Genomic DNA, 24,326 nt, shown 5'->3' with positions numbered 1-24,326 from the left:
CTCATGCACCCCGCTAGCAGAAACAGCTTCAACTGATCATGAACTGTGCTTTTGGCAAACTGAACAGCCAAACAAGAGGATAGCTTTAATCAGGATCATTCCCCAAGTGCTCTGCCACACAGCCTCACAAATAGTCATGCCACATCGTGGTTATGAGTAAAGCAAGTGTGCAGGTAAGAGGTCTGTGCTATGTCTTTCCAGAACAGCATCATTAGCTTATTGCCAATTTAATGTATTCACAAAAATGGCCTGGAATAATGAAATCTTTCATGGAGTTGATAAGATGTACCTTTGTTTCTATTTTACTATCACAAAAGGGGACTTTTTCAGTTCCCCTGACAAAGCTCCTAGAAGTCTTAGAAGAGATAAATTGCTGAACTTACCTTCTTCTTCTCTAATCCACTTTCTGGAAAGAAAACAGAAAGAGAATACTCATAGCCGCATCTTTGTAGGTGATCTGCCACCAAACTGTTGGAAGCTGTGATCAAAAGTGAACTATCATCACTTGGCACAGTCTGTGGCTGAAGCTCTCCACTTAAAATTGGGTGCATTAGTTCATGGATTAGCTGGTTTCGGAGCTGTGTCTGATAGGGAAAAGACATATTCTCAGTTTACATGTTATTCAATGAGAGGTCTTACTTTTCAAAATTCAGAGAGTCTCATTTTACTTGTACAAGTCATATTACATAGAATCATAGAATCAACCAGGTTGGAAGAGACCTCCAAGATCATCCAGTCCAACTTATCCCCCAGCACTATCCAGTCAACTAGACCATGGCACCAAGTGCCTCATCCAGGCTTTTCTTGAACACCTCCAGGGACGGTGCCTCCACCACCTCCCTGGGCAGCCCATTCCAGTGGGAAATCACTCTCTCTGTGAAGAACTTCCTCCTAATCAAGAAGGTTGGAAAAGACCTGGAAGGTCATCCAGTCCAACCATCACCCAGCTACCAGGAACACTAAACTATGTCCTGAAGCACAATATCCATCATACAGAACAGAAATAGGCAGACTGACAACATTAAGAAGAAAGCCTGGCACACTGTGCCTTGCTGCAAAACACTCCAATAGTGGCTTTGGCTTCACCTCAAGATTTATCAAATGCAGGGTTGAAGGGAGGTATTGTTCTTAGCTACAATTCATATGAACTCCATTCTAGTATCCCCAGCTTCATTTTGAAATCACTGCATTTCTGTTCTCCCCCTTTCTGGTTAAAATAAAGCCTGCCAGATCTAGCCTTGATTTCAAGTATACTCAGAAAACTCAGTAGTCTTCGTATGGATCCCATATCAAGAATCTGCCCATATCAAGAGAAAAAGATGGGAAAATAAACAGAAAAATCAACATTATTTTGTTGGGAAGAAAAAGAGTACTAATCAAAAGAGCCTATGTGCAGTAATAACAAACTGCATTGCTTATTATTTATTTGAATTCTGTAAATTGAAACAGAAAAACAAAAACCTAAAATCAGAATGTCCTCCTTCTGTAAAGAGAAGTAATATTTTTCTTGCAAACACAAATAATCACCTTTATTACATAAACTGTTTATAGGATGCTAAAAGATCATGACAGAAATAGGGTTTTAAACTTTCAGTAGAAGGTATGGAACAGCAAAGTTGATTAAAATAGCATGTTGCCAAAAACAGTTTCTGGACTTGTCCAGTTCAACAAATTTTGACAGAGATGCTGTCTCAACTGAAACCAGCAGTCTCTTATACACCTCATGACAATGTGCAAGTGGCAAACACAAGGCTAAATACCTGCCCCTACTATGGGAAAGGAAGGCACAAATCAGTTGTTAGATATTAACCATTCAGCATACCTGTAGTTCCAGATCCACTCTACCACTTAAAAGTGGAGGTAGTCAAACAAGACAACAATAAAATTGAGAGCATTCTCATTATAAGATGTCATCAATGAGAATCCATAAGAAACTCAAATGTAGTAGTCCTTCAGCTTAGAAGAGCTGCAAGATCTTTAGTACAATGTGTAATCTTCTAGATAAGGAAAAGGAAGCAGGAAAAATGAACTTAAACAGCATGTCACCTGACAGACTGTTAGTTAAGTCAAACAAGACAAGAAATGGGTCAAGCATTTCAAGCATGGAAGGGAAATCACTGAGGAAGAAGCAAGTTGTCCCGAACAGAGAATTCTTGGACACAAAATGATCAATGGTATTCTTAAAATGCAGATCTTGTTTGTTTCTTTTAACTGTAGTGAATTTGACATAAAAAGCAGGAACTAAAAAAATTTGATGGTGACAAAGATGTGGGTAGGAAAGACAATAGCATAAGAAAAGGCAATTATATGATGCTTAAATTAGATTAGCAAAGCTGAAACTGCACAAAATACAACATTACAGCATTTAAGTTTCAATATGCATTTCGGCCATAACACAAGAGATCACAGTATCACAGTATTATCAGGGTTGGAAGAGACCTCACAGATCATCAAGTCCAACCCTTTATCACAGAACTCAAGGCTAGACCATGGCACCAAGTGCCACGTCCAATCCTGCCTTGAACAGCTCCAGGGACGGCGACTCCACCACCACCCTGGGCAGCCCATTCCAGTGTCCAATGACTCTCTCAGTGAAGAACTTTCTCCTCTGAGATGTATTGTTTGGAAAAAGATGTGGATGTGTCAAACAATGGCTAGCACCACAAATGTAGTGTGCCTCAGAAGGACACATACATACCCTATTACAGACTTTCCCCAAAAAACAGGTCCTAATTTTTGCCTGGAAAGCTCACATTAACCTACTTCCACTAAAAAGTAGCAGGGGGAAAAGGTTTCAAAGTTAAATGGAGAACTACTGAGGTGACCAGGAACAAGATCACTGCACTATGAATTGCTTAGCATTGTAGAACAGAATTCTGAAAAAAGGGATGACTGCTGCCTATAAATCATCAAAAAGACTAAGGACTACTTAAACTAAAGGATACTCTCAACACAAGAAAGCCAGAGCAGCAACAAACACACTCTGATTATAAATCAGAACAAAGTTTCACTCTTGAACATAGCCCTGTTCCATTCCTGAAGGAGCACACAGAGAGACAACTGCTCAAATAGTTTTAAAATAGAACTGGAATATTTTAGGAGGATATTTCAAACAGTGTGCTCACTTACAGTATGTAATAAGCTATGTAGCCTGAGATACTTTCCAGTCCTGCATTCTCATTTTTTTTTCTCAAGCATGGACATTTTCAAAGACTTGATACAGGCCTGTGTGATGGTTTGGTAGTTGCCTGCCTTCCCACACAATGAATTTACCCAGACTAGAGTCAGCCAGCTGGGAGTTAAGGAATGAAGCTTCATATTCACAGCTTAGCGCAATATACAAGCAGATATTTACAATATATTACAAACACACACAGCTGTATACAGAAATACACAAGTTAAAAGTAACACAGAAATACAATACCCCTCACAGAAATCAGAGTCCCCAGGAGAGGCTCCCAACCACCCTTCCACCTTATCCCTGAGTCTGCCTTACATGTAAGGTGAACTGGAAGGATTGGCAAGGGGGGTTAGAAGCAGAAAGATTAGTTGGGTTACAAAGATCCAAGCAGAACAGCAGGAGCCCAGGGAGAAAACAGAGACACCAACTCCAACAGAGTGTTTGTGCCCTTGTTTTTATACATCTCAGCAAGCCTATGAGCGAAGTAGACATCACCACTGTTTCTTTTTCACAGCCTATAATCTAATTTCTCTCATTAAAATATTCCAACTAGGCTCAAGCCAGCACAGCCTGTAACCTTCTTAAAAAGCCTGACAGCAGAACACAACGAAAAGCACTTCTGTATAGTTAGAACCTTGTGTCTGGGAAGAAAAACAACCAGCCAACCCCCTAGAAAACTTAAAACCATACTGAATGTGAATTAGGCTGCAGCAAAAACATCACATTTGAAGAAACACGGGGAAAAAAACCCATTTATTCGGCCTGTCACTACTTTCGGTATTGAGCAACACAACCCTAGGTAGCACCTGCTGAAACTAAAGCACACCTTAAGTGTGTCCAGTACACCTCGGTTCTTAAAAGTCTGATAGAGCCTTTTCCGAAGTTCATCCTGGGACAGTGTTTCTCTTTCAACCGAAGCCATCCTGCCGTAGGACACCGGGGGGCGGTTAAAAGCACCCTACTGACTCCAGGCCGGACCGCAGTCCAGCGAGCCGCCGATGCCTATCTTCCCCCACACGCAGGCCCACGCTTGGCCAGGACTCGCCCGCTGACAGGGCGTCACGTCCCAGCCCGAGCCTGGGCGCTGCCCCTCGACCCTCTGGTCTCTACCGGAGCAAGGGCGAGTATTGCACGGAGCCAGCAGCCCGCGCCGGCAAGCGCCGGGAGCGGGAACGTGGACCGGGCTCCACCGCCCGCTGCTGGCGGCGGCTGCGGCGTCACGGCCGCGCCGGAAGCTGGGCTGGCAGGCGGGAGCGCTTCCGGGCAGCCGTCGGTAGCCGCTGCGGAGCTCGCCTCGCAGGGTAGGCGGCGGGCCCGGGGATCTCTGTGGGCGCGGACCCGGACCCTCGCTTTCTCCTTCCCTTCCTCTCCTCCCCGCCTTTTCCGCGGGCGCCCTAGCCTTCTCTTGGGGGTGGCAGCGCCCGCGGTGCGCAGGGCCTCCAGCCTGGGCGGGCCTCAGGGCGCTGGGGAGCGGCGGGGGAGTTCACACCCCGCAGGTAGCTCCGGAGGGACGTGGCCGGGCCGAGGGGCTCCGTAGGACCGCCCGACATGTGCCGTGGGCGAGGGAGGACACAGTGCGCCCCACTTTCCCGTTCTACTGCCTGTTCGTAGCATTCCTGGGGAGAGACAGATGAGATTTCGTCAGAGGCGGGTACACCGACTGATTTAATGAACTCATTGCCGTCCGTGTCACCGAGGGGAGCTGTCAGGTCGTCTGTCGGTTGTGAAGAGGTTTTAGGTAGTTGTAACCAGGTTATCTTCAACTCGTGTTTCACTTCCTAAGCTTTTGTGGGGTTATTTTTGTTGGTTGGTTTGTTTTAGTATAAAATGTGCATACCTAAGACAGTGTTTATCTCTTTCCAGGCTACGGTAAGTATGAATAGGAGTCATGCTGACTGATTTTTCAGGAGCATTTTGAGGTGTATTTAGAGTTTGTGTAATGACTCATCAGTAGTTTTCCCAGGGAGGTGGTGGAGTCACCATCCCTGGAGGTGTTCAAGAAAAGCCTGGATGAGGCACTTAGTGCCATGGTCTAGTTGACTGGCTAGGGCTGGGTGCTAGGTTGGACTGGATGATCTTGGAGGTCTCTTCCAACCTGATCGATTCTATCATTCTGTGATTCTAAAGCGTGTCTGTCTTTTCTGCTAAGGAGTACAACACTGAAGAATGTCTGGAAGTTTCTACTTTGTAATAGTTGGTCATCATGACAATCCCATATTTGAAATGGAATTTCTGCCACCTGGAAAAGTAGAGTCCAAGGTATGCTTTTTTTCCCCATGACCACTATGTTTTTAGAAGTGTGAGTGGTATCTTGCTTTGCTTTGCTTTTCTCTTTTCTTTTTCTTTCTTTTCTTTTTCTTTCTTTTCTTTTTCTTTCTTTTCTTTTTCTTTTCTTTTTCTTCTTCTTTTCTTTTCTTTTTCTTCTTCTTTTCTTTTCTTTTTCTTCTTTTCCTTTCTTTTCCTTTCTTTTCCTTTCTTTTCCTTTCTTTTCCTTTCTTTTCCTTTCTTTTCCTTTCTTTTCCTTTCTTTTCCTTTCTTTTCCTTTCTTTTCCTTTCTTTTCCTTTCTTTTCCTTTCTTTTCCTTTCTTTTCCTTTCTTTTCCTTTCTTTTCCTTTCTTTTCCTTTCTTTTCCTTTCTTTTCCTTTCTTTTCCTTTCTTTTCCTTTCTTTTCCTTTCTTTTCCTTTCTTTTCCTTTCTTTTCCTTTCTTTTCCTTTCTTTTCCTTTCTTTCATTGTCATAAGAACTAGAATTCTGGAACTTTTCAGTCCTTAATATTATTTGCCAGATTGTACTAATTCATTGTAAACCATGGTTTCCTTAAGAGAGCATGGCATCCATAAATGACAGTATATGCTGTCATTGATTTGAACAGGATGGCATCATCTGTATTTCAGACTATTTACTAGACAGTAAATAAGGCTGGCTGGACTAGACTTAATGTGAAGATGTGTCAAGTAGTGGATAAGATTAATTTTCTGCATTCTGCTAATGGTAGTAATTTGACTTGGGTAAGCTTCTTGTCTGACTAGGTTGAAGTACTAAATTTTCCCAAGAGAGTCTAAACTGTGTGTGCAGTGAAGGAGAGCTGGGGGACTTCTGTTTCTGAGACATGCCATTTAAAGTGAATTCAGTGCAGGTGCACAGCTGCCTGAAGTAAGCATGTAGTATTTGTAGTTTGTAAAAACGCATACACATGTGTGAAAACTGGTTTAATGTACATGGTAAATCAGCATAAGCTTTTTCCTCTTAAGCTTCACCATTTAATCTCTTCCTTGATATGGTTCAATGGAACCTGCTGAGCTGTTAATGCCTTGAGCCAAACTTGATTCAAGGCAAAATACAGTGCACTGAGAGACGTGAAAGTGGAATTAATAGCATCCCTTATTATCAGAAGCAGTACAAGGCTACTTGTGTTTCCAGTCTGATAGAAGCTTACAGTATGGTTTAATCTTGTGTTTCTTCCTGGCTGATGTCCTCTGGTGTTCTATTTTGTTTAAAAAGAAAATGGCCCTTTGCCTGCTAAACTCTTGTAGTGTTAAGGCTAAGCAAGTGCTGTGATCAGTCTTACAAAGGCCATTCATGTTCATTATAGAAAGGTACAATTTACATGTGCAAGCATATATTGAATATTAATTGCAGGATATTTTTCTGCACTGGGCTCTTGGGAAAAAGAAAACACCCAAACCAATAAAATAATTCTCTAAGCAAATAACCTGAAAAGGAACCAAACCAGAATCGTTGGATAATAATGTTATTACTGTAACTATTCTCCTTCTCTCCCTATCTTTCCTCTGTGTTTTACAATTGAATTGTAACCTATTGTTCAATTTATGCCAAATGTGATGGTCCAAAAATGCTAAATTACTGTAAATTTCACAAACTCACATAAGTTTGCAGCAGGAGATTACCCATTGGTTCCCAAAAGAATTCAAGCTTGGGTTTGTTCCTGAGCTACAAATACAGGCATTACTGATTTTGCTGCTCCTAAGACTGTTTTTGCGATGACCTTTTATTATGACCTTTTTCTCCCTTGAAACCAAAGTATCATGACAATATGTACTAGTTTCATTTAATTACCATTGCACAGCTGGTGCAGATGTAGCAAAAGGGTATAACCAAACATAACTTGAGCACTAGTTGTTTAGTGACTTGAGCAAATTGTTGTTTATGTTTTACTGTCTTCTGAAAATGTATTAGGATGATCATCGCCATCTCAACCAGTTTATTGCCCATGCTGCTCTTGACCTAGTAGATGAGAACATGTGGCTTTCTAACAACATGTATCTGAAGACTGTGGACAAATTTAATGAATGGTTTGTTTCTGCTTTTGTCACAGCTGGACATATCCTTCCCTTGTTCCTTATATAGGAATAGCCTTTTGCCAGAAAGGGATAATTTGGATGAAATTAATTTGGAAGACTTTTTTGGCTATTCAGCACAATTACTGTTAGAGAACATCACCATCCTCAGACTGAAGTAAATTGGGAGACTGAAGTAAATTGGGAGACTGAAGTAAATTGGGAGACTGAAGTAAATTGGGAGGCACAGCAATTGTTTAAAATTGGGATCAATTGGAAAGGTGGATTTTTCCTTTTGGAGATGCTGAAATAGCTTAATGAAATATGGAGCTGACATGGAGTAGAGGGAAGGAGGTATGAGAGGCTCTGAGCAAGTTTATACGATTCTCTCTCCTATCCCTTTGAGAGGAGCAGCATAGATAGACATGCTCAATATCAGTCACACCCATCTTGAAAATGGAGTGTCAAGACTTGATCTTATGTACAAAGAGTCCTAGCAGTCTTTGTTGTGAAACATTTGTTATACATAGCAAGTAACATTGAGTGTAATCTTAACTTCAGAGTTAAGGCTCACATTCAGAATCGTATAGCTTTAAAAAGAGTAGCCTTGAACAGAGATGTGATTGTTGTCTGGGGGATTTTTAAATATAAAGGTAATGCTTTATAAATTTCACAGCTTCAGTTACTTCTTTAGTCACTCTTGTTTCATGTACATCTAAACATTGTCAATCTGAGCAGAATTAGGTGCAAGTGATTATCTCATAATATGCTAAAGGCCTCTCCCCTTTGTAATAGTCAAAATTTCCTTAATTGCTTTACATATGAGATTTCTAATGCTTCATGATGTAAGGCAGGAAGATGGAATTAAGAACTTCTTTAATGATGTATATGACTTATATATCAAGGTAAGAACCCGCTTCTTATGGTCTCACTGTGGTCCTTTAAGCATGTTCTGTTGTAGATGCGCAGGCATGCCTGCATTAGCATGCTTTCTTGGGGGGTGGGTCTGTGTAAGTGAAGAAGCACCTGTGCAGTCCATGTTAACCAGGCAAAATGCAACACAAAGGCTGCATTTTCCATTAAACTGAGTAGATGTTTCTAAATTGTTACAAACTGCCCTTTCAGAATTTATTCTTCATGTTAGTGGTGATTTTTGGGCAGTATTATGTTGTTAATGGTGATAATGAAAGCAAATGACTGTTCTGTGAAAGCATGGTCAAAGTGCTTGGGTCTCAGAGCAAGCAGCCCATGTTCTCACAGCCTGGAGATGCTTTCACTATAAGATGGGGCACTCATCAGCTGGGAGGTGGCCATCTTGGCCTCCCACAAGTACTCAAATGATGCCTGCCAATTTCCAAACCAAAAATTACCACTACTGTCATGATGAGATTGGAGCTGGTACTAGGGGATGTCTGTGCACATATGGGGAGAGTGCAAGGGCCTGGAAAACCAGTGCTTGTTTAGGAGCTCTGTGCTCTTAACAAGTGTCACTAAATAGGCTGAAAGTGAGTATTAGTTGTCATCTGAAGTAACATTTTCCAGTGATGGACATTGTGCTTACTGATTTTTTTTTTCCTTTCCTCAGTTTGCAATGAATCCATTTTATGAACTCAATTCTCCTATTCGATCTAGTGCCTTTGAAAGGAAAGTACAGTTCCTTGGGAAGAAACACCTGTTAAGCTGAATAAATGCATTTCTTGAGTGAGTGCTTTTTCCATACTTTCCTGATTATTTGAACTGTAGGTCTTCTGGTTATTTCTTGGCATGTTTGATTTTCATCTTCTGAAGACTTGACAGATTGGATGCTGAAGAAGCTGCTCTTTTTTTTCCCCTGCTGATATTGATACCAACCAAGCTTCTTTGCATAAACATGTATCTGAAGAAGTTTCCTTTTATGTGTTATGAGAACTAAGTTTTAAAATGTGGAGCTGAATAGGTACTAACTCAGACATGTGGGTGTCAATGTGTATGCAAAATGAGAACCTCTTATACAAGGTGGGAGGAAATGAGGTCTGAATGCAAAAGACATCTCCAGTCATGTGATGTAAGAGCAGAAAGGAATTCTTGGACTGTTCAGCCCAAGTGGTTAATTTTCTTAGAAACTTTCCTATGTATGGTCCTTTGCAGACTAACCTCACTTTGTGGTATTAAACCAAGTCTGTATTTATACTGCAATGTGTAATGTATTTATTATAAATTACTCCATAAAAATAAAAAAGCTCCATCTTCAACCTAAAATTTCAGATTTACCAGATGTTTAGTGCAATAGGTGTTTGTCTGCAGTATTGCATCAATGAAATGAAGTAGAACAGAACAGCTATGTCTGCTCTGACTTTAATTTACACATGGAAAAAAACAAACTACATGCACATGTTTTAAGCCCAGCTCTTTCTATTATCTCTGCAAGTGCATAAATTTGAACCATGGAACTCTACTTGTAGAGATTTCACAAAGGCATTCTTTGGTCTGTCTAGCTGCTATTCCATTGTAAAATGTGGCTGAGGACCCTTCTGCAAAACTTAACCATCATTCAAAAGCAGAAATTTTTAATGGGTCATTTGGCATCTATGTACTTAGTATTTTGGGTGGTTCATAATCTTTCAAGTAGCTTGTGTCCTTTTGCAGAAAGTCTGTATAAGCTGTCTTCTTGGACTTGTTTCTTCATATGTCTGAAAAGTAATTTCCAAAGGAAGTGGCATGCTGTCTTGTTCTAGGAAGTACATTTTACACAGTCTGTATAATTAAAGGGACCACATGTCTATCTGCTTTAAACACACAGTTGTTATTTCTCTGTAATTCACACTTACTGCTAAACTGTCACTGTAGTATATTCCATTAAAAAAGAACATTATATAAAAGTTGCAGCATTTACCTTAAATAAAACATAGAATGATGTAGTATGGATGCTTGTTGAGTATACTTAAAGTGACTACAAGAAAACTAGATGATGATAGTAAGGCTGCCTTTGCTGGTGGGGTGGCAAGTGAAGATAGGTACATGTCTTCATGGTGTTACTTATGAGAACTGCACTGTATAGATTTTTTAATAATGTAAATCAGCTGTTGGGGCTTTTTTGCTATCTGTAGGCAACAGAAGCTCACCTGAGGTGAACTGTTGTCATTCATATAAAGCTATTGGTTTGGTAAGGATATTTTAAGTTTGAGCTGTTTTCTGCCTCCCCAGCGCACAATGGTTGGAAAAATACTGCTAGGATTCATGTTAAATAATCATGTATGTGGCAGTATGAAAAGTTTTGGCAAAAATGAAGGACTAGTGCTATGAGTTTCCACCACTTTTACAAACTGTGGGGTTTTCTTAGTAATTATATTCTTGTCTGCCAACACACCATGAAGTGAAATACAAGTCAAATGAAAGCATTTTCTCTCTTGCTTGATCTCTGAAGGCAGTTAGCTAAGTGGTGCCTGTTCATATGCCCCACATACATCTTTCCTCTTCTCAGTAAAGCATCTGTAAATGGAAAATGCAGTCTCATGAATCCATTTAGGCTTTACGAAAACAAACTGTTACTGGCCACAGGCAAGAGAGTGTTATATCCTAACTCATTACATTAACCATTACAGCATGTGCAGTAAGGAACATAGTTTTGTGGCAGAATTCTGATCCTTGTTAGGTAGCTGTGATTTCCCTGTGTATAGAAAAATCTCAGTTCATGCTTTTGTGACTTTTCACCCTGGGATTTAAGAGAGGAGTCAGAAATCTTATTCAGGTCTGGAACATGCTGTTCTAGCCTGCACCAGGCAATGACTAGGTTCTCAGTGGACATGGCAGAAGAGGTATGTCCTTTGCAAGTGTTATGTTCTCATCTCAGAGACTCAGGAATAAGAATTCAAATGAAATCTGCTGCAGTATGAGAAATCAGTAGGTAATCTGTATTATGCAATAAAGGCAACAAAGTTTTTTAGTTAAATGGACTGGAATTACCCTAGACATTTCAAAAGTCAGGTGTAAGGTCATTAGTACAAGCTAAGAACATAAGCCAGTCTTTCTAAATTTAGGCTGGAAATGCAGCTTAGACTCAACTTTATGCAAGGTTCTGTTATTGTTTAAGTAACCTGCCCTATGACTTAAAAGCAGGATCTGTCTGAGGAACAGAGCAACAGTTAAAGCAAACAGCCTGGTGTAGATGTGACACTTGGGAACATGGTCTAGTGGACATGGAGGTGCTGGGATGGAGGTTGGGACTTGACCTTAGAGATCTTTTCCAACCTTAATGACTCTATGAGGTGTTAGGTGTCCTGGATAGCTTATTCTGCCTCTTCACTTTACTGTCCATTCTAAAATTCCACTGATTTGCCATGACAGTATTTTTTACTTATCTTAAAGGACATATGGAACTCTACATACACATTACACAGCATGCTCTCTTACTCTACTGAACTCTATAATGTTGCCGAGACCCCACCCAGTACTAGAAGTACTTGAAATGAATCAATGAATTGAAATAGAAGCCACAAGTCTCTACATCCATACTGCGTGATGAATACTAAGCATTCACAAAGCACAGAAATCCCTGCTTATTGTTGAGCATTATGAATATTCTTTGTAGCTATCATCTACACCTGCTTGTCACAGGACTTCTGCTTTCTTTCACATACTTGGTAATCTCCCTCCAAGACCAAATCCTGACCTCAACATAATTCCTTTACTGTCTTATTTACTATAATGGCATGTGAACCCTCTGCCTCTGTCTTTACTAGCCACTTTTGTGATTAGTGTACAGTTGTATAGCAGCTCCCAGGGCATGAGTAACACAGTTCTAGTGTATTAAGTTTTATTTAACTTTATTAAACCTACTTCTCAGGTGGAGGCTTGGTAACCATAATGTTACATGGAAAAGAGACAGAGGGGAAAACACAAGTGGACATTCAGGCAGAGGAAAGACCACAATGGTTCTCTCATCCTCAATTGTTTCCTTTTAGCAATCTCACTTGAATCATACCTGTAATACTCTACTCACAGTAATTTCATCTCTTGTTGCTTCCACCTTAATCTCTGCTAAGCGAGCATTAAAGAAAACTTTAAGTAGTAAGGTGGTAGTTGTACAGCTTCATGCCACTAGCTTTGTAGCCCCCAGCACAAGCAAGCTTTATTTATAAAGCTTTTTGCTCTCTCATCTTAAGAGGAGGTTATCTAAGAATTTAGCTTCACAGATCTTTTCAGTCATTGACTAGAAATTAACAGAAGTTGCAGCTCAACCTGTATTTAGCTGTTAGGTAACTGAAGTTCTGCTGCTGTATATGCAGTACTGCAACACTAAGGAATGTACAAAAGGTAAAAAGATGTTGCTTGTAAGCAGGAGCAGCAGATCAATGGAATAAAGTTGTCCTGGGCACGTTCAAGCAAGAACACAACACATTCAGAAAAGTTTATCAAGAGCAACAAGAGGTTTGTTTTGCAAGCTTTACTTCCAAGTAATTACACCTGGTACAGACTGAGCGGATATATTAAAGAGAAAACTCCCTGTTACTGTACTCTCAGGAAGGACCATTCTTTTGGAACAGAAGAGCTGCTTTACAGAAAGCAGGGTCTGCATAGTTTAGTGAGTAACATGCCCTGTCCTCATGCTCCCTTTTGAAGGAAGTCCACAAGGTGTACACATGCATGCCTGTTATCAGTTGGATTACACACTGAAGCAATAGCACTATCAAGTTTGCTGTTACAGGGACAGTGGGTACTCTGAGAGCCAGTATCCAGCAGCTGTAGGCTACCATTTAACTGCAACGGAGAGCCTCAAATACCTGACCTGTGGTTTCATCTGCATTACGTAGAAAGACCATCCATTAAATACAGAACTTGCTTCTGTTCATCATCACGCAATGAGTACGGTAGAAGATGTCTTAAATGTCTAAGTCCACATCCTACAAGCAATTTAAATAAGGATCAAATTCAGGTCAAACACTAGCTGGATGTATTTACTTGTATTAGGGCAGAAAACTATCACAAGTCAAGAGCTTCCTGAGTTCTCTACATATTGCCAATCCTTAGTTTCACAGTGCAGAGATTACTGGTAAACACATTCATAGCTCAGGTTAATAATAACAAGAAGTTTGGAACTTTAAGGCTGTATATTAAAAGCTTTCTTATATGTTTGTCATATTGTGGATCCCTTCAAGTGCTATTAAAGCTGGCTGAATAAAATACATCTTTTTCATAACTAAAAACAGTTATACTTCGGTTACTCAGATTATTTTACCTCATGGATAATTATGGGACTTAAGGCAAAGACGTGTTAGAAAAAAAAATAAATTAAAAAAGTCACCAGTAGCTTGCATCAAACTACTGGGAAAAAAAATTACTACTGCATTAGAATAGTAAATGAAAGGAAAATGGACTTCAAAGAAGTAGGCAATTTATTTCCTACTTAAAAAGCCTACACAAATTATAGCAACGTTATGCAACCCGAGAAGACCTGCAAGTCATTTATATTAACTTATAATAAACACATTAGAGATGAAGTACCACTTACAGCAAAAGGAATGTAGTGAGACTGAAGTTTAATATCTAGCATTAAGAAACTGACTTCTAGAGAAACAAAAATGGAATGCCGATTTCATAAAAAAATACATATATAAAAGTATCTTTGTGCCTGAATTCCAGAACAGTTTCTCCAAAGTAGTGCTTCTAGAACTTTCAAGTTTTAATTATAGTCAAAGTATTTATCATTTGAGTAAAGTTGGCAAATTACATTCTTGTATTAATGTTTTTTACTTGACACCTTCCTAGACAGAAAGGGTCATTAATTCAGTAATGGGTTGCTCAAGAATGGAAGTTTTTCTTTTTCTCCCCCCTAAAAGCAGCAGATTGTTACAATTTTAATATTAGAGTGAAACCCATCTGTTATTTTTTTCTACTACTTTCCTCATTTTTTTTTAATACAGCAAGCTAGTCAAAAGTAATTTGGCCAAAAAAAAACCCACCATTAAGTCAACAACAAGATGAACTGGGCTTCGGTTTCCGATGAAGGTTTACTGTATCTGTTTGAATAAAGTGATCTGATCTATCTTCAGAGGCTAGAACTCTTCTAACGGCTTCTTCAAAGGCTGCTGCAACATTAGTGGCATCTTTTGCACTGGTTTCAAAATAGGGGTGGTTGCCATTATTCCTGCACCAGTCTTGGGCTTCTTCTGTAGATACTTGCCTTTCATCGATATCAACTTTGTTACCCAGTATCACAAATGGAAAACTTTCAGGCTCCTTAACATCTGCATAATAAATGAATTCTTTCTTCCAGTTGCTTAAGTTCTGGAAACTTTGAGAGTCATCCACGCTGAAGGTTAGCAGGCAACAGTCAGAACCTCTATAGAAAGGAGTCCGCAAGCTCCTAAAACGTTCCTGACCTGCTGTGTCCCATATCTGCATGGTAACAAAATGTCCATCGACTTCCAACTCTTTATTTAGGAATTCCACACCTATAGTATGAAACAGCTGTGCATCGAACTTGTTGGTGACATATCTGTTCATGAGAGAACTCTTACCAACTCCACCATCTCCTAGCAATATTACTTTAAGGAGTGATGACTTTGCTGCCATTTTTATGGGAATAAATCCTCCTGGCTTCTCAGACCTGTAAAGATGAAGAAAAAAAAATTCAAAGGAAGTAGTTGTAAGCAGAAGATTTTACACACACAAATATCCATAAAGGGTTACAGTACCCCAAGCTCAAGTTTCATGTACAAAAGCAGGAAGACTATGTTAAGTGGGTGAAGCAGTAAGAACAACCACACAAGACTATTGTGTTTAAGAGAGGTTTCTGCCACAGACTGCAGTCTAAGCACAGTACACTGCATGAATTACTAGTCTGCCACTTAAAACACCTAAAAGCCTTCAATGTTTGTGCAAAAGAGGGATTGCATTACATTCAACAAGGACAACAATTCATTTATGGTCACTAAACAGATCCGTGGAAGAAAGTGGAGTGAGAGAAGGGTACAGAGCATGTGCCTTGAACTAGTCACAATTATGCCACATTTCATCAGCAAAATTATTTAGCATGCAAACATGAAGGTTTAGGAATAAGGCAGGACAGTATCTGTTACACTGGTGGAACTGCAACACTTCACCAAAATTTGCAATCAGACAACACATTTAAAATCAACTCGAGAACAGAGTTACGTAGGGAGCAAATGTAAACACTGTAATTCTTGTTTTAAAAGCCAAGTGACTAAGTGTTAGTACACCACCATTCAGTATTCTGCAGTACACTCCTTGCAGAACAGCCATGATGAATGGAATACTTCTACAACTACCACGAAAGCAAATTCACTGTTGCTACTCCAAATGGCACTTGAGATGCCAAACACCGGTGCCAAGCCTATACTGAGTTCAGGTGTCAACTGTCCTGTGGTAAATCATAGAATCAACCAGGTTGGAAGAGACCTCCAAGATCATCCAGGCCAAACTATCACCCAGCCCTATCCAGTCAACTAGACCAAGACACTAAGTGCCTCATCCAGTCTTTTCTTGAAGACCTCCAGGGACAGTGACTCCACCACCTCCCTGGGCAGCCCATTCCAATGGCAATCACTCTCTCTGTGAAGAACTTCCTCCTAACATCCAGCCTGTACTTTCCCCAGCACAATTTGAGACTGTGAAAAAGCCTGGAAGTGCTAGTGAAAAGCCTGGCTGCCCAGCACAGAGATCTTGAATTAGTGGCACTAATGATGCTTTTTAACTGTTAGAATTTAGAATTAAAGCTTTTTTTTTTTAAGTAGTTAGCTCATTAGTGCTTTGTGCCAGCCCAAGGTCCCCCTCCTTACAGTAGTGCCATATAATCCTGTAAAAAAAAGTGTTTAACTTGCCTGGGGGCAATGATCTTAAAAGAGCCCAAATTTATGTTTCTGTATGAGGAAAACTGCAGTTCCTATACCTACCCATTACTGAAAAGAGCTCAAAGTACTTTAGCCAAAACAGGCTCCTCTGAAAATAGCACCTATTTAAAATGGAAATGGGTCATAGGTTGCCTAGTCTGTCTCCTCCTCTGAAGAATGTGGTCTTGCTAGTTGTACTTAGCATTACTGGCATATACATCACCCACAGAGTGTGGTTATGGAATTAACACCTGATACAAGCTGGTGTGAGAATCATATGACTCTGTGCTGCCTTAGAATCAAGGCCTCCATTAGAAACAAAATATTCCAGGAATTCTTTTTGTCTTTAACTTTCTATCTTTGAATGCTGATTTTGTCAGACAACCTACAACCTGAAGCCTCAACACAAAGAAATTTTAAAAAGAGCAGCTGCTTCCATTAAAATTTTGTTCAGAAAAGGCAAGCTATTCATATTAAGCAATTAAAAACAATATTTATAAATCCTTAATATTTCTACAGGTTTGTATCACAACATTACAGCTGCTTAGGAGCTACAAGCAAATTGTTCACAGAGCAACCAGATAATTGCTATAGCTCAGAATATGAACATACACCTCCTTTATGTATGTGGTAAGTCTTAGAGTCACCAGTCTACCTGCACATGGTTTCCATGTTAATGGTGAAATATGTAAAGTGGTCCAGTGTCTTCATTTACCTCCCTAATTCCTGCTATTGGGTAACAAATAAGGGCTACATCATTAGATAACAGCATCTTCTTAATAAATGTATTTATGAGAACAGGGAGTTCTGAGTATTTCCTTGTTCCTCCACTTCAGTGTAACTGTAACTTGGGTTTTTTTCCTGTTCTACTGAAATCACAAATTCCCTAGAAGACAGTAAAAATCTGATTAAGTACATTTATTAAATGCAGGGGTTTTAAGCTCTATTTGAGTCTTTATCTTCTGCAGTTGGAAGAACTGTAGTTACTATCATGAACTATCCAAGAAGACACATTTTAAACAAAATAAAAGGAAAGTCTGTCAACAGTATCTGTTGCATCCAGAACCTAAGAAGTTAATTCATTACATTTCAACTATGTGGGCCATTCCAGTAAGGTCTAGGAGAGTGATGACCATAAAAAGAATTTTTACTGGACAGACAATTTTAGAGCAGCTGCAAACCATTTTCCACCAGAACCAAACTGGTCCTTTCACACAAAGGCTACAGAAACAACCGTCCAAAACTGATAAACAAGTGTGGTGTTCGAGGCAACATCACTCTTCAGGACATTCAGCTTCCACAACAGCAGCTGTCATGCTTAGCTAGCAGTTGACTTTTTCTGTAAACTTTCTTATCCAAAATATATTATTACTTACAAGCTGGAACTGAAACAGCAAAAAAAAAAAAGCATGCTTAAAGGCATTAAGAAGCACTTTTATTTGGAAGCAGCTAAGACTTGTATACAATTATAGAGTTTTCCTGATTGTATAAGGGACTCATCTGGAGCCCCACTGGTTAAGCCATTTAGAGTACCTGCACAATCAGGATGGTAGCTTTCAGCACAATAGGCTGCTGGGTTTTCTCTTCCAGTTACACAAAATTAACTCACAATGAAGAATTTTTGTAACTGGCTTGGTTTTTTTGTTGTAGTTTTTCTGCTTGTTTGTTTTCCCCTCTTAGTTATGAAGCCTAAACATTTCAACAGATAAAGTAACAATAAAATCCTTAAGATGTCACGGAATCAACCAGGTCAGAAGAGACCTCTAAGATCATTGTGCTGGTTTGAGGCTAATTGGAATATTTTACTGAGAGAAATTAAATCCTTAGCTGTGAGAAGAAAAAAAAAAAGGCAACAGTAACTTACACCCCTCGTTCTTCTGCTGAGAAACAACTAGTCAAAATATAGATAAGACACTCACTTCTCACACTGCTCAGCTCTCAGTTCTGATCCTTCTTCCTGGTGGTCTCTGTGGTTGCCTCTGCCTTAACTCTTTAATCTGACCTAACCTTTTTTTCCCTAACCTCCTTGTCATTTTGACATCTCACCTCAGATCTCTCCAGATTTATCATGTGAGATATACAGGGAATATCTGGTTATTTCTGAATGAAGGAAAAGAGAGAGTAGGGGAGGAGGTTTGGGTCAGGAGCCCTCCTGGGGACTCTTGATTTCTGGAAAAGGTATTGTGTTTCTGTATTACTGTTAACTTGTATATACCTGTAAATATTGTGTCTATATATGCTTGCAAATTCTGCTAAGCTGTAAATCCAGCTTCATTCCTTAACTTCCTGCTGGCTGAGTCCAGTCTGGGTGATTTCATTGTGTGTGGGGGGCAGGTAACTCCTAAACCATTTCAATCATCCAGTCCAACCCATCACCCAGCCCTATCCAATGTCTGGAGAATTGATGTTATTTCTCCTATTACATACTTCTAACTTACCTACATAATGTACTTTTTGACAATGATTTTGGAAAGAACAGTCAATATGTTGCTGGACATGAGCCAACAATGTGCACTTGCAGACCAGAAGGCCAATGGCATCATGGACTGTATCAAAAGAAGCATGGCTAGCAGACCCAATACAAGAGCAACAAGGACCTGCTGGAGTGGGTTCAGAGGAAGGCCACAAAGATGACCAGAGGGCTGAGAGACTTAGGGCTGTTTAGTTTGGAGAAAAGAAGGCTCCAGGGAGACATTATAGCACCATTTTAATATCTGAAGGGGGCCTACACGAAGGCTGGAGAAGGACTGTTTATAAGAGGACACAGAGCAATAGTTTAAAACTGGAACAGGGTAGATTTAGGCTGAAGATAAAGAGGAAGTTCTTTGTAACTAGAGGGGTAATGTACTGGAACAGGTTGCCCAGGGATGTAGCTAAGGCCCAATCCTTGGACACATTCAAGACCAGACTGGCCCTGGACTGCCTGATCTAGTTGGAAATATCCCTGTTCACTGCTGGGGGGCAGTGGCTCATCCAAAAAAAAGTGTTGTAAACACCTTGATAAAGGTTCCCAAAACTATCAGAGTTGCAGCACAAAGGGCAGAATCCAGAACTATGTAGTTTTGAACACTTAAAACTTACTGCTTGTGGAGTTTTCACATGCCTCAGCCCTCAATCACTATGGAGTAGTTATAGTTGTCACCTAGAGCAGAAATGCAGAATTTCCAGAAGTCTGAAAAAGAAGGGCAAGTGCAGATATTCCCCCTTTTCTCTGCTTAGCCAGTCCTTGTTCATGAACTTAGAAGGTACTGGTATACACCCTGGACAATTAAGTGGCACAAAAGTTGACGTTTTAGTTCATAAGAGCTCTCAAGCCTGACCTTTAAAGATTTTGCTCTCAATTCAAAGGGAAACACACAGATACTGAGTCAAGATGCTACATTCTATGTACTTAAGTGCAGTACAAGCTTGGACATTAACCAGCCTCCAAAACGACTTTCCCCTCCATGAGGTACTGATGTAAGAGTGATGAATGAGGAACACCCCTTTACTCACAGCCATGTATGAACTGCAGTTTGCCGCAAGCCTGGAAGCTCTTCAATCATATGGCTCAAGCTGCTGAGATACTAATTGTCTTATAAGTCTTCCTTCTTTTACCTGTAATTTATCACTTTAGCACCAGAATATCACTACAGTTTATTAATAATGATTTGTAATATGAACACAACCTGAACAGACATGCAGCTGCTGCCATTCGTTTCCAAAAGTTGTGATTTGTGATTTCCTTTCTACATATTACGCCTACATAATTCAGGACTCTAGTTCAAACAGTTTCCTGGCATGACTCAGGACTATGAAAGCAGCAGTAGCCAAGGGAAGGAATCCTTAAGGCTGCATAACCCCTGGATCATGAAATCATTCCATTATCTACTACCAGAACCACTTCATTTATTCTCACAGATCTAGTCACAAACTCATTCAGCAAAACTTGTCAAAAGAAATACCTACATTTCCATGTCTGCCAGTGTAATCTTGCAGAGACCTGGTCTTCACTTTCCATCTCCAACTATTAGCAACTCTGATTTCATCAAAGTTGATAGCAGCTCACAGTAAGCATTTCTCAACTTAAATATTCTATTATTTTCAGCCAATTTCAAAGCACTCTTAGGTGCTGCTGCTTCTTTTGGTCCAACATTTCTAACAATTCACGAGTTAGCTGACATTCTCCTTGCAATCTACTTCTGTTACTGCTTCCACTCTTTCAATAACTTACAAAGCAATTATTTCTACTCATGTGTTTAAATCTTCCTCCTCTTCATCAACTGCATTTCTCCTCCAGGGACTCAGCAATAACAGTGTCCACTGGTCAGGCTACATTGTGCATTCATATTTTCCCAATGTAACTATGTGATCAAAGCGCATCCCTAAGGGATGAAGTGGGTTATGCTGTACCAGGTCAACATATTGCCTGACTATAAAGAATTAAAACAAAAACCCATAATCGATGATGCACATTCTCTACACACACACACACATATACAAACAAAACCAACCAAACAAAAAACCCCACAACCAACCAACAAAAAAACCAAAAATACACTGCCAAAAAAAAAAAGTATTTTTAGAAGCCTCTTTAATGAGATTTTTTTGCTCACTGTGAAATATTTAAGTAAAATTACAATCCTAAGCAATTGAAACACCTGTTCCTCAAGATTTATTATTATTCTCATTATTTGCCCAGAGAGGTTGTGGACTCCCCTCTAGAGATTCTCAAAACTTATCAGGAAGCATTTCTGTGTAGCCTGCCTTTGGTGATCCTGTTTTGGTAAGGGAGTTAGATTAGATGATCTCCAGGTTCCTTCCAACCCCCACCATTCTATGATTACTAAGCTGACAAAAAACACGACTTGACAACTAAACACTTCTTTGACCCTCTAGAACTTTTCCCACATATTTTCAATTTGAGGAAACTCGTTTCTTTGAGCACTCAAAAGTAAAACAAGGGCTGCTAGCGCAGTTTTGCTTGTTTTAAACTACACTTTACCTGTTTTTAACTTAGCAGAAAGGCCTTTACGAGCATTAAGACAAGAAACTGGGGTTCATACAACCTGAAATAATACAAAGAAAAACAACATTCATTATAAATTCTCCAATGATACTGAAACACATATATAGCTGCACCCTCCCTTGATTAGATTTCTCTCGAAATCAAAGTGCTAGGAAAGAAAAAGTTTGCATTCTGTGTATGTCTCAGAAGTAGCTTGCTTTCCCAACTGTCATTACAGTTTGTAACCTTATTAAGTTACTACGTCGTCACCAAAAACCCAACTCCCCAAACCTCTGCTGCACACAACCACCCTTGCTCTGAAAACAGGAAGCACCGCCAACTTCGGTGTTGTACAACACTTTGAAAGTAAAATAAGACAAATAAACCCCACATGCTTATTTAGCAGAGCTGTAAATTACTGTGGACAAGGAGGAAAGAGGGAAAAACAGCGGCAGACTGCAGGACAGGTATCTGCAGGCGTGAAAACGTTTTCATTCCAAAATCTAGCCAAGGAGTCTCCTCCTTGCCTATCCCGCTCAAGTCAATAACATTAAGTGCTCTCCATGTATCTAGTTATGTGTGACCTTGCTATGAAGGCCACTAATAAAGGCGGGTTTGAACACTACTTTTCTTGCAGTCTTCTGTTACTCCTTCAGTTATTTTGCACGAGTTACATTTCACATGGGATACTTACACTGAAAACTACTCATTAACGACTCATTAACTACTCGGACGTAAACGATCCTACAATCCTAACCTAATCCTTTTGGCTCTCCAGCTATCACTACATCTGAGTTTGCACAGCCATCTGCCACGATTAAAGAAGCAACCGGCCGCTGCCGAGCAGAACTAAATCGAATCATTCGTTTAAAATAGAATATAACTATAAACTACATTGCTCAGGATCCCCTTGGGAACACCTAAGTCCTTCTTCAGCAGGCAATAACATGAAAAAGCGATAAAAGGCTTTTGGTTTTTGGTTGCTTTGTTGTTTTTGGTTTTTTTCTTGAAAGGTGTTGAGGGGACAGGTAGGACACTGAGTTTCACAGACCACGATCAGCACTGAGGAAGCACTGCGGGCAGGGAGACTGACCATGCGCCGGCCGAGGATGGCCAGGCAGGAGCGGCTTCCCAAACGAGCCACCGCCTGCCCCGGAGTCACGGGATCCACGATCACGCCACACTTCGCCGCCGCCCGCACTGGCTTTGAGGAGCGCCCGCGGCCCTCCCCACCCCACAGCGGCCCCAGCAAGGGGCGCACCGCGGCGGCAGGGGCAACGACGGAGTCTCCCCTGCCGCTCCTCGGCTTGCAGCCGACAGCTACCGAACAAGCACCGGGAAGCTAGCCCGGGAGGCGGCAGAGCTCAGACAGCGGAAGGGGGTGGAGCAGGGAAGGCAGCAATAAGTGGTGACTCGAGAGGAAAGAAAATAACAAAACCCCAGCCAGCAACACACCGCTCTCCCCCCTCCCCCGCCAAGGCTGCTGGGGTAGCAGCGCGGCGCCGAAGAGAGCGATCCCCTCAGACCCCCAACGGCGAGCGAAGAGAAAGCCTTCGGCCGGGCCGCCAGCCCCAGAACACCAGCCCCGGAGCCAGCTGCCACTACTGCGGAAAAAAGAACGCGATTCCGCCACGCCAGCCGATACCTGCCCGCGGGAAAGGGACTGCCGCCGGTCCCGAGCCCGGGCTGCACCGTGTCCCGAAGCCTCCCCTAGACGCTGGGGAAGGAAGAAACAACATGGCGGAGCGGGCGGGGGCGGGACCCGATGGCACCCAGCCCCGCCCCGGGGTGGTGCCCTCCCTCCTCAGGCTCTGCCCCAACCGGGACGCGCATGGGCGCCGGGGACCGGGACGCGCCGTGGGCGCCGGGCACTGGCCAGGGGGTGGGACTGGGCTGTGTTTGTTCAACCAGGAGTCTGCGATAAAGCTGTTAGGAGCTGGGAAGCAGGTAAGGGGAGCTGCCGGCGCACGGCACCCAGGCGTCCGCAGAGGGCCGGGTCTGTAGCGTGTGAAGAAGAATCAGGGACCCGCTGTGAGAGCGTAAGACTTCTGTTTGCTTTAGAACGCTCCGAACTATTACGCGTTAAAACGCCCATACAGAGTATCTGCAGGTCAGAGTCAGTCATTAAAGGCAGTAGTCTCACTGTGCCTCACTTAAAGGCCTCCACGTACCCAAACTGCCGACTAGAAGGCAGCTTCTCTTCACCACCAGAGACATTTGAAAATACATAGGGATTGGTAAAGAAATCAACCCAAACACAAAGTCTCTCTCTCAAAAAGAGTATTCAAGCATTTTTATTCCCTCCGTTGTAATTCAGAATAACGTCAACTTCATTGTTTAGACAAGATCACAGAAAAATAAAACGCCTAAAGAAAAGCCTATGGCGTAGGGCTGGAAGTAGATGATCTTTGAGGTCTCTTCCAACATAAACCATTCTGTGTGATAAGATGGTCATAAGAATCTTTGCTGTGCTCTTAAAACTCATCACGAGGGTAGGGCAAAATGTAGTTAAAAGAGCAGAAATTATTTCAGTGAATTTAAAGAGGTTCCTGCATCATCAAGAAGAATTAAGTGATGACAGGCTTAAGGAAAGAGCATTTGAAACTTGTCTGTTTGCTTGAGCAGTCATCATGTGCTTCTGATCATAAGGGAGATGCAATTGGACTGGAATTGCCACTTGCAGTGTCATCTTGGTTTGGATCAGATTTACCACATGGCCCAAGGAATGGGAAACAAGATCCCAGTATTACCATATGGAAATGCCTCCTACTGACAGAAGAAGGATTACTAAAAGGCAGTTCATGCTAGAGGCAAATCAGATGATACTAGACCAAATCTTATCTAACAAAGACGGATTTTGAACATTTTAAAGTACTCTTTCTTGAGATGTGCTTTCATCCACTGCTAAAGTAGACTAGAAGTGTATGCAAGAGAGGTAGAAAAATCACCGCTTGAAATTATGGTAATTCTAAAACATAAGTTCTGATCAGTTATGATTTTTTTGTGTGTGTGATTTTGAAAACAAAACAACA

The 24,326-nt window shown here is 41.0% G+C and overlaps 3 protein-coding genes across 7 annotated transcripts in view; 1 reads left to right on the top strand and 2 right to left on the bottom strand.

Moving 5' to 3' along the window:
- Positions 1–4,215, bottom strand: part of OFD1 (OFD1 centriole and centriolar satellite protein) — a 36,302-nt gene extending 32,087 nt beyond the window's left edge. Inside the window, exons 1-2 of the mRNA XM_064143090.1 lie at positions 4,008–4,215; positions 384–584 (exon numbers count right to left, since the gene is read on the bottom strand). Of these exons, the coding sequence (XP_063999160.1) occupies positions 384–584; positions 4,008–4,103 (297 nt within the window). The 5' untranslated portion in view covers positions 4,104–4,215. The remainder of the gene's footprint in view (positions 1–383; positions 585–4,007) is intronic.
- Positions 4,216–4,326: 111 nt separating this feature from the next.
- On the top strand, positions 4,327–10,379 carry TRAPPC2 (trafficking protein particle complex subunit 2). Of its 3 annotated transcripts, none has more exons than XM_064143087.1 (5): positions 4,327–4,482; positions 5,331–5,440; positions 7,379–7,527; positions 8,303–8,384; positions 9,065–10,379. In XM_064143087.1, the coding sequence occupies exons 2-5, from the start codon at positions 5,348–5,350 to the stop codon at positions 9,161–9,163; spliced, it is 423 nt and encodes a 140-aa protein (XP_063999157.1). In that variant the 5' UTR covers positions 4,327–4,482; positions 5,331–5,347; the 3' UTR covers positions 9,164–10,379. The 3 variants fall into 3 exon arrangements, with proteins under 3 accessions (XP_063999157.1, XP_063999159.1, XP_063999158.1); XM_064143089.1 differs by lacking the exon at positions 4,327–4,482 and adding an exon at positions 4,551–4,832; XM_064143088.1 differs by lacking the exon at positions 4,327–4,482 and adding an exon at positions 4,843–4,919.
- Positions 10,380–12,264: 1,885 nt separating this feature from the next.
- Positions 12,265–23,054, bottom strand: RAB9A (RAB9A, member RAS oncogene family). 3 transcript variants are annotated; one of them, XM_064143083.1, is made up of 3 exons: positions 22,940–23,053; positions 21,292–21,355; positions 12,265–15,064 (listed from the first exon to the last, which is right to left on the bottom strand). In XM_064143083.1, the coding sequence occupies exon 3, from the start codon at positions 15,028–15,030 to the stop codon at positions 14,425–14,427; it is 606 nt and encodes a 201-aa protein (XP_063999153.1). In that variant the 5' UTR covers positions 15,031–15,064; positions 21,292–21,355; positions 22,940–23,053; the 3' UTR covers positions 12,265–14,424. The 3 variants fall into 3 exon arrangements, with proteins under 3 accessions (XP_063999153.1, XP_063999154.1, XP_063999156.1); XM_064143084.1 differs by having other exon boundaries at positions 22,944–23,053; XM_064143086.1 differs by lacking the exon at positions 21,292–21,355 and having other exon boundaries at positions 22,940–23,054.
- Positions 23,055–24,326: the final 1,272 nt, after the last annotated feature.

This window comes from Pogoniulus pusillus, chromosome 5, assembly GCF_015220805.1.
Source record: "Pogoniulus pusillus isolate bPogPus1 chromosome 5, bPogPus1.pri, whole genome shotgun sequence".
Taxonomy (NCBI): domain Eukaryota; kingdom Metazoa; phylum Chordata; class Aves; order Piciformes; family Lybiidae; genus Pogoniulus; species Pogoniulus pusillus.
Note: the sequence above shows the minus strand (reverse complement) of the source record. Positions and strands in the feature narration are given on the sequence as shown.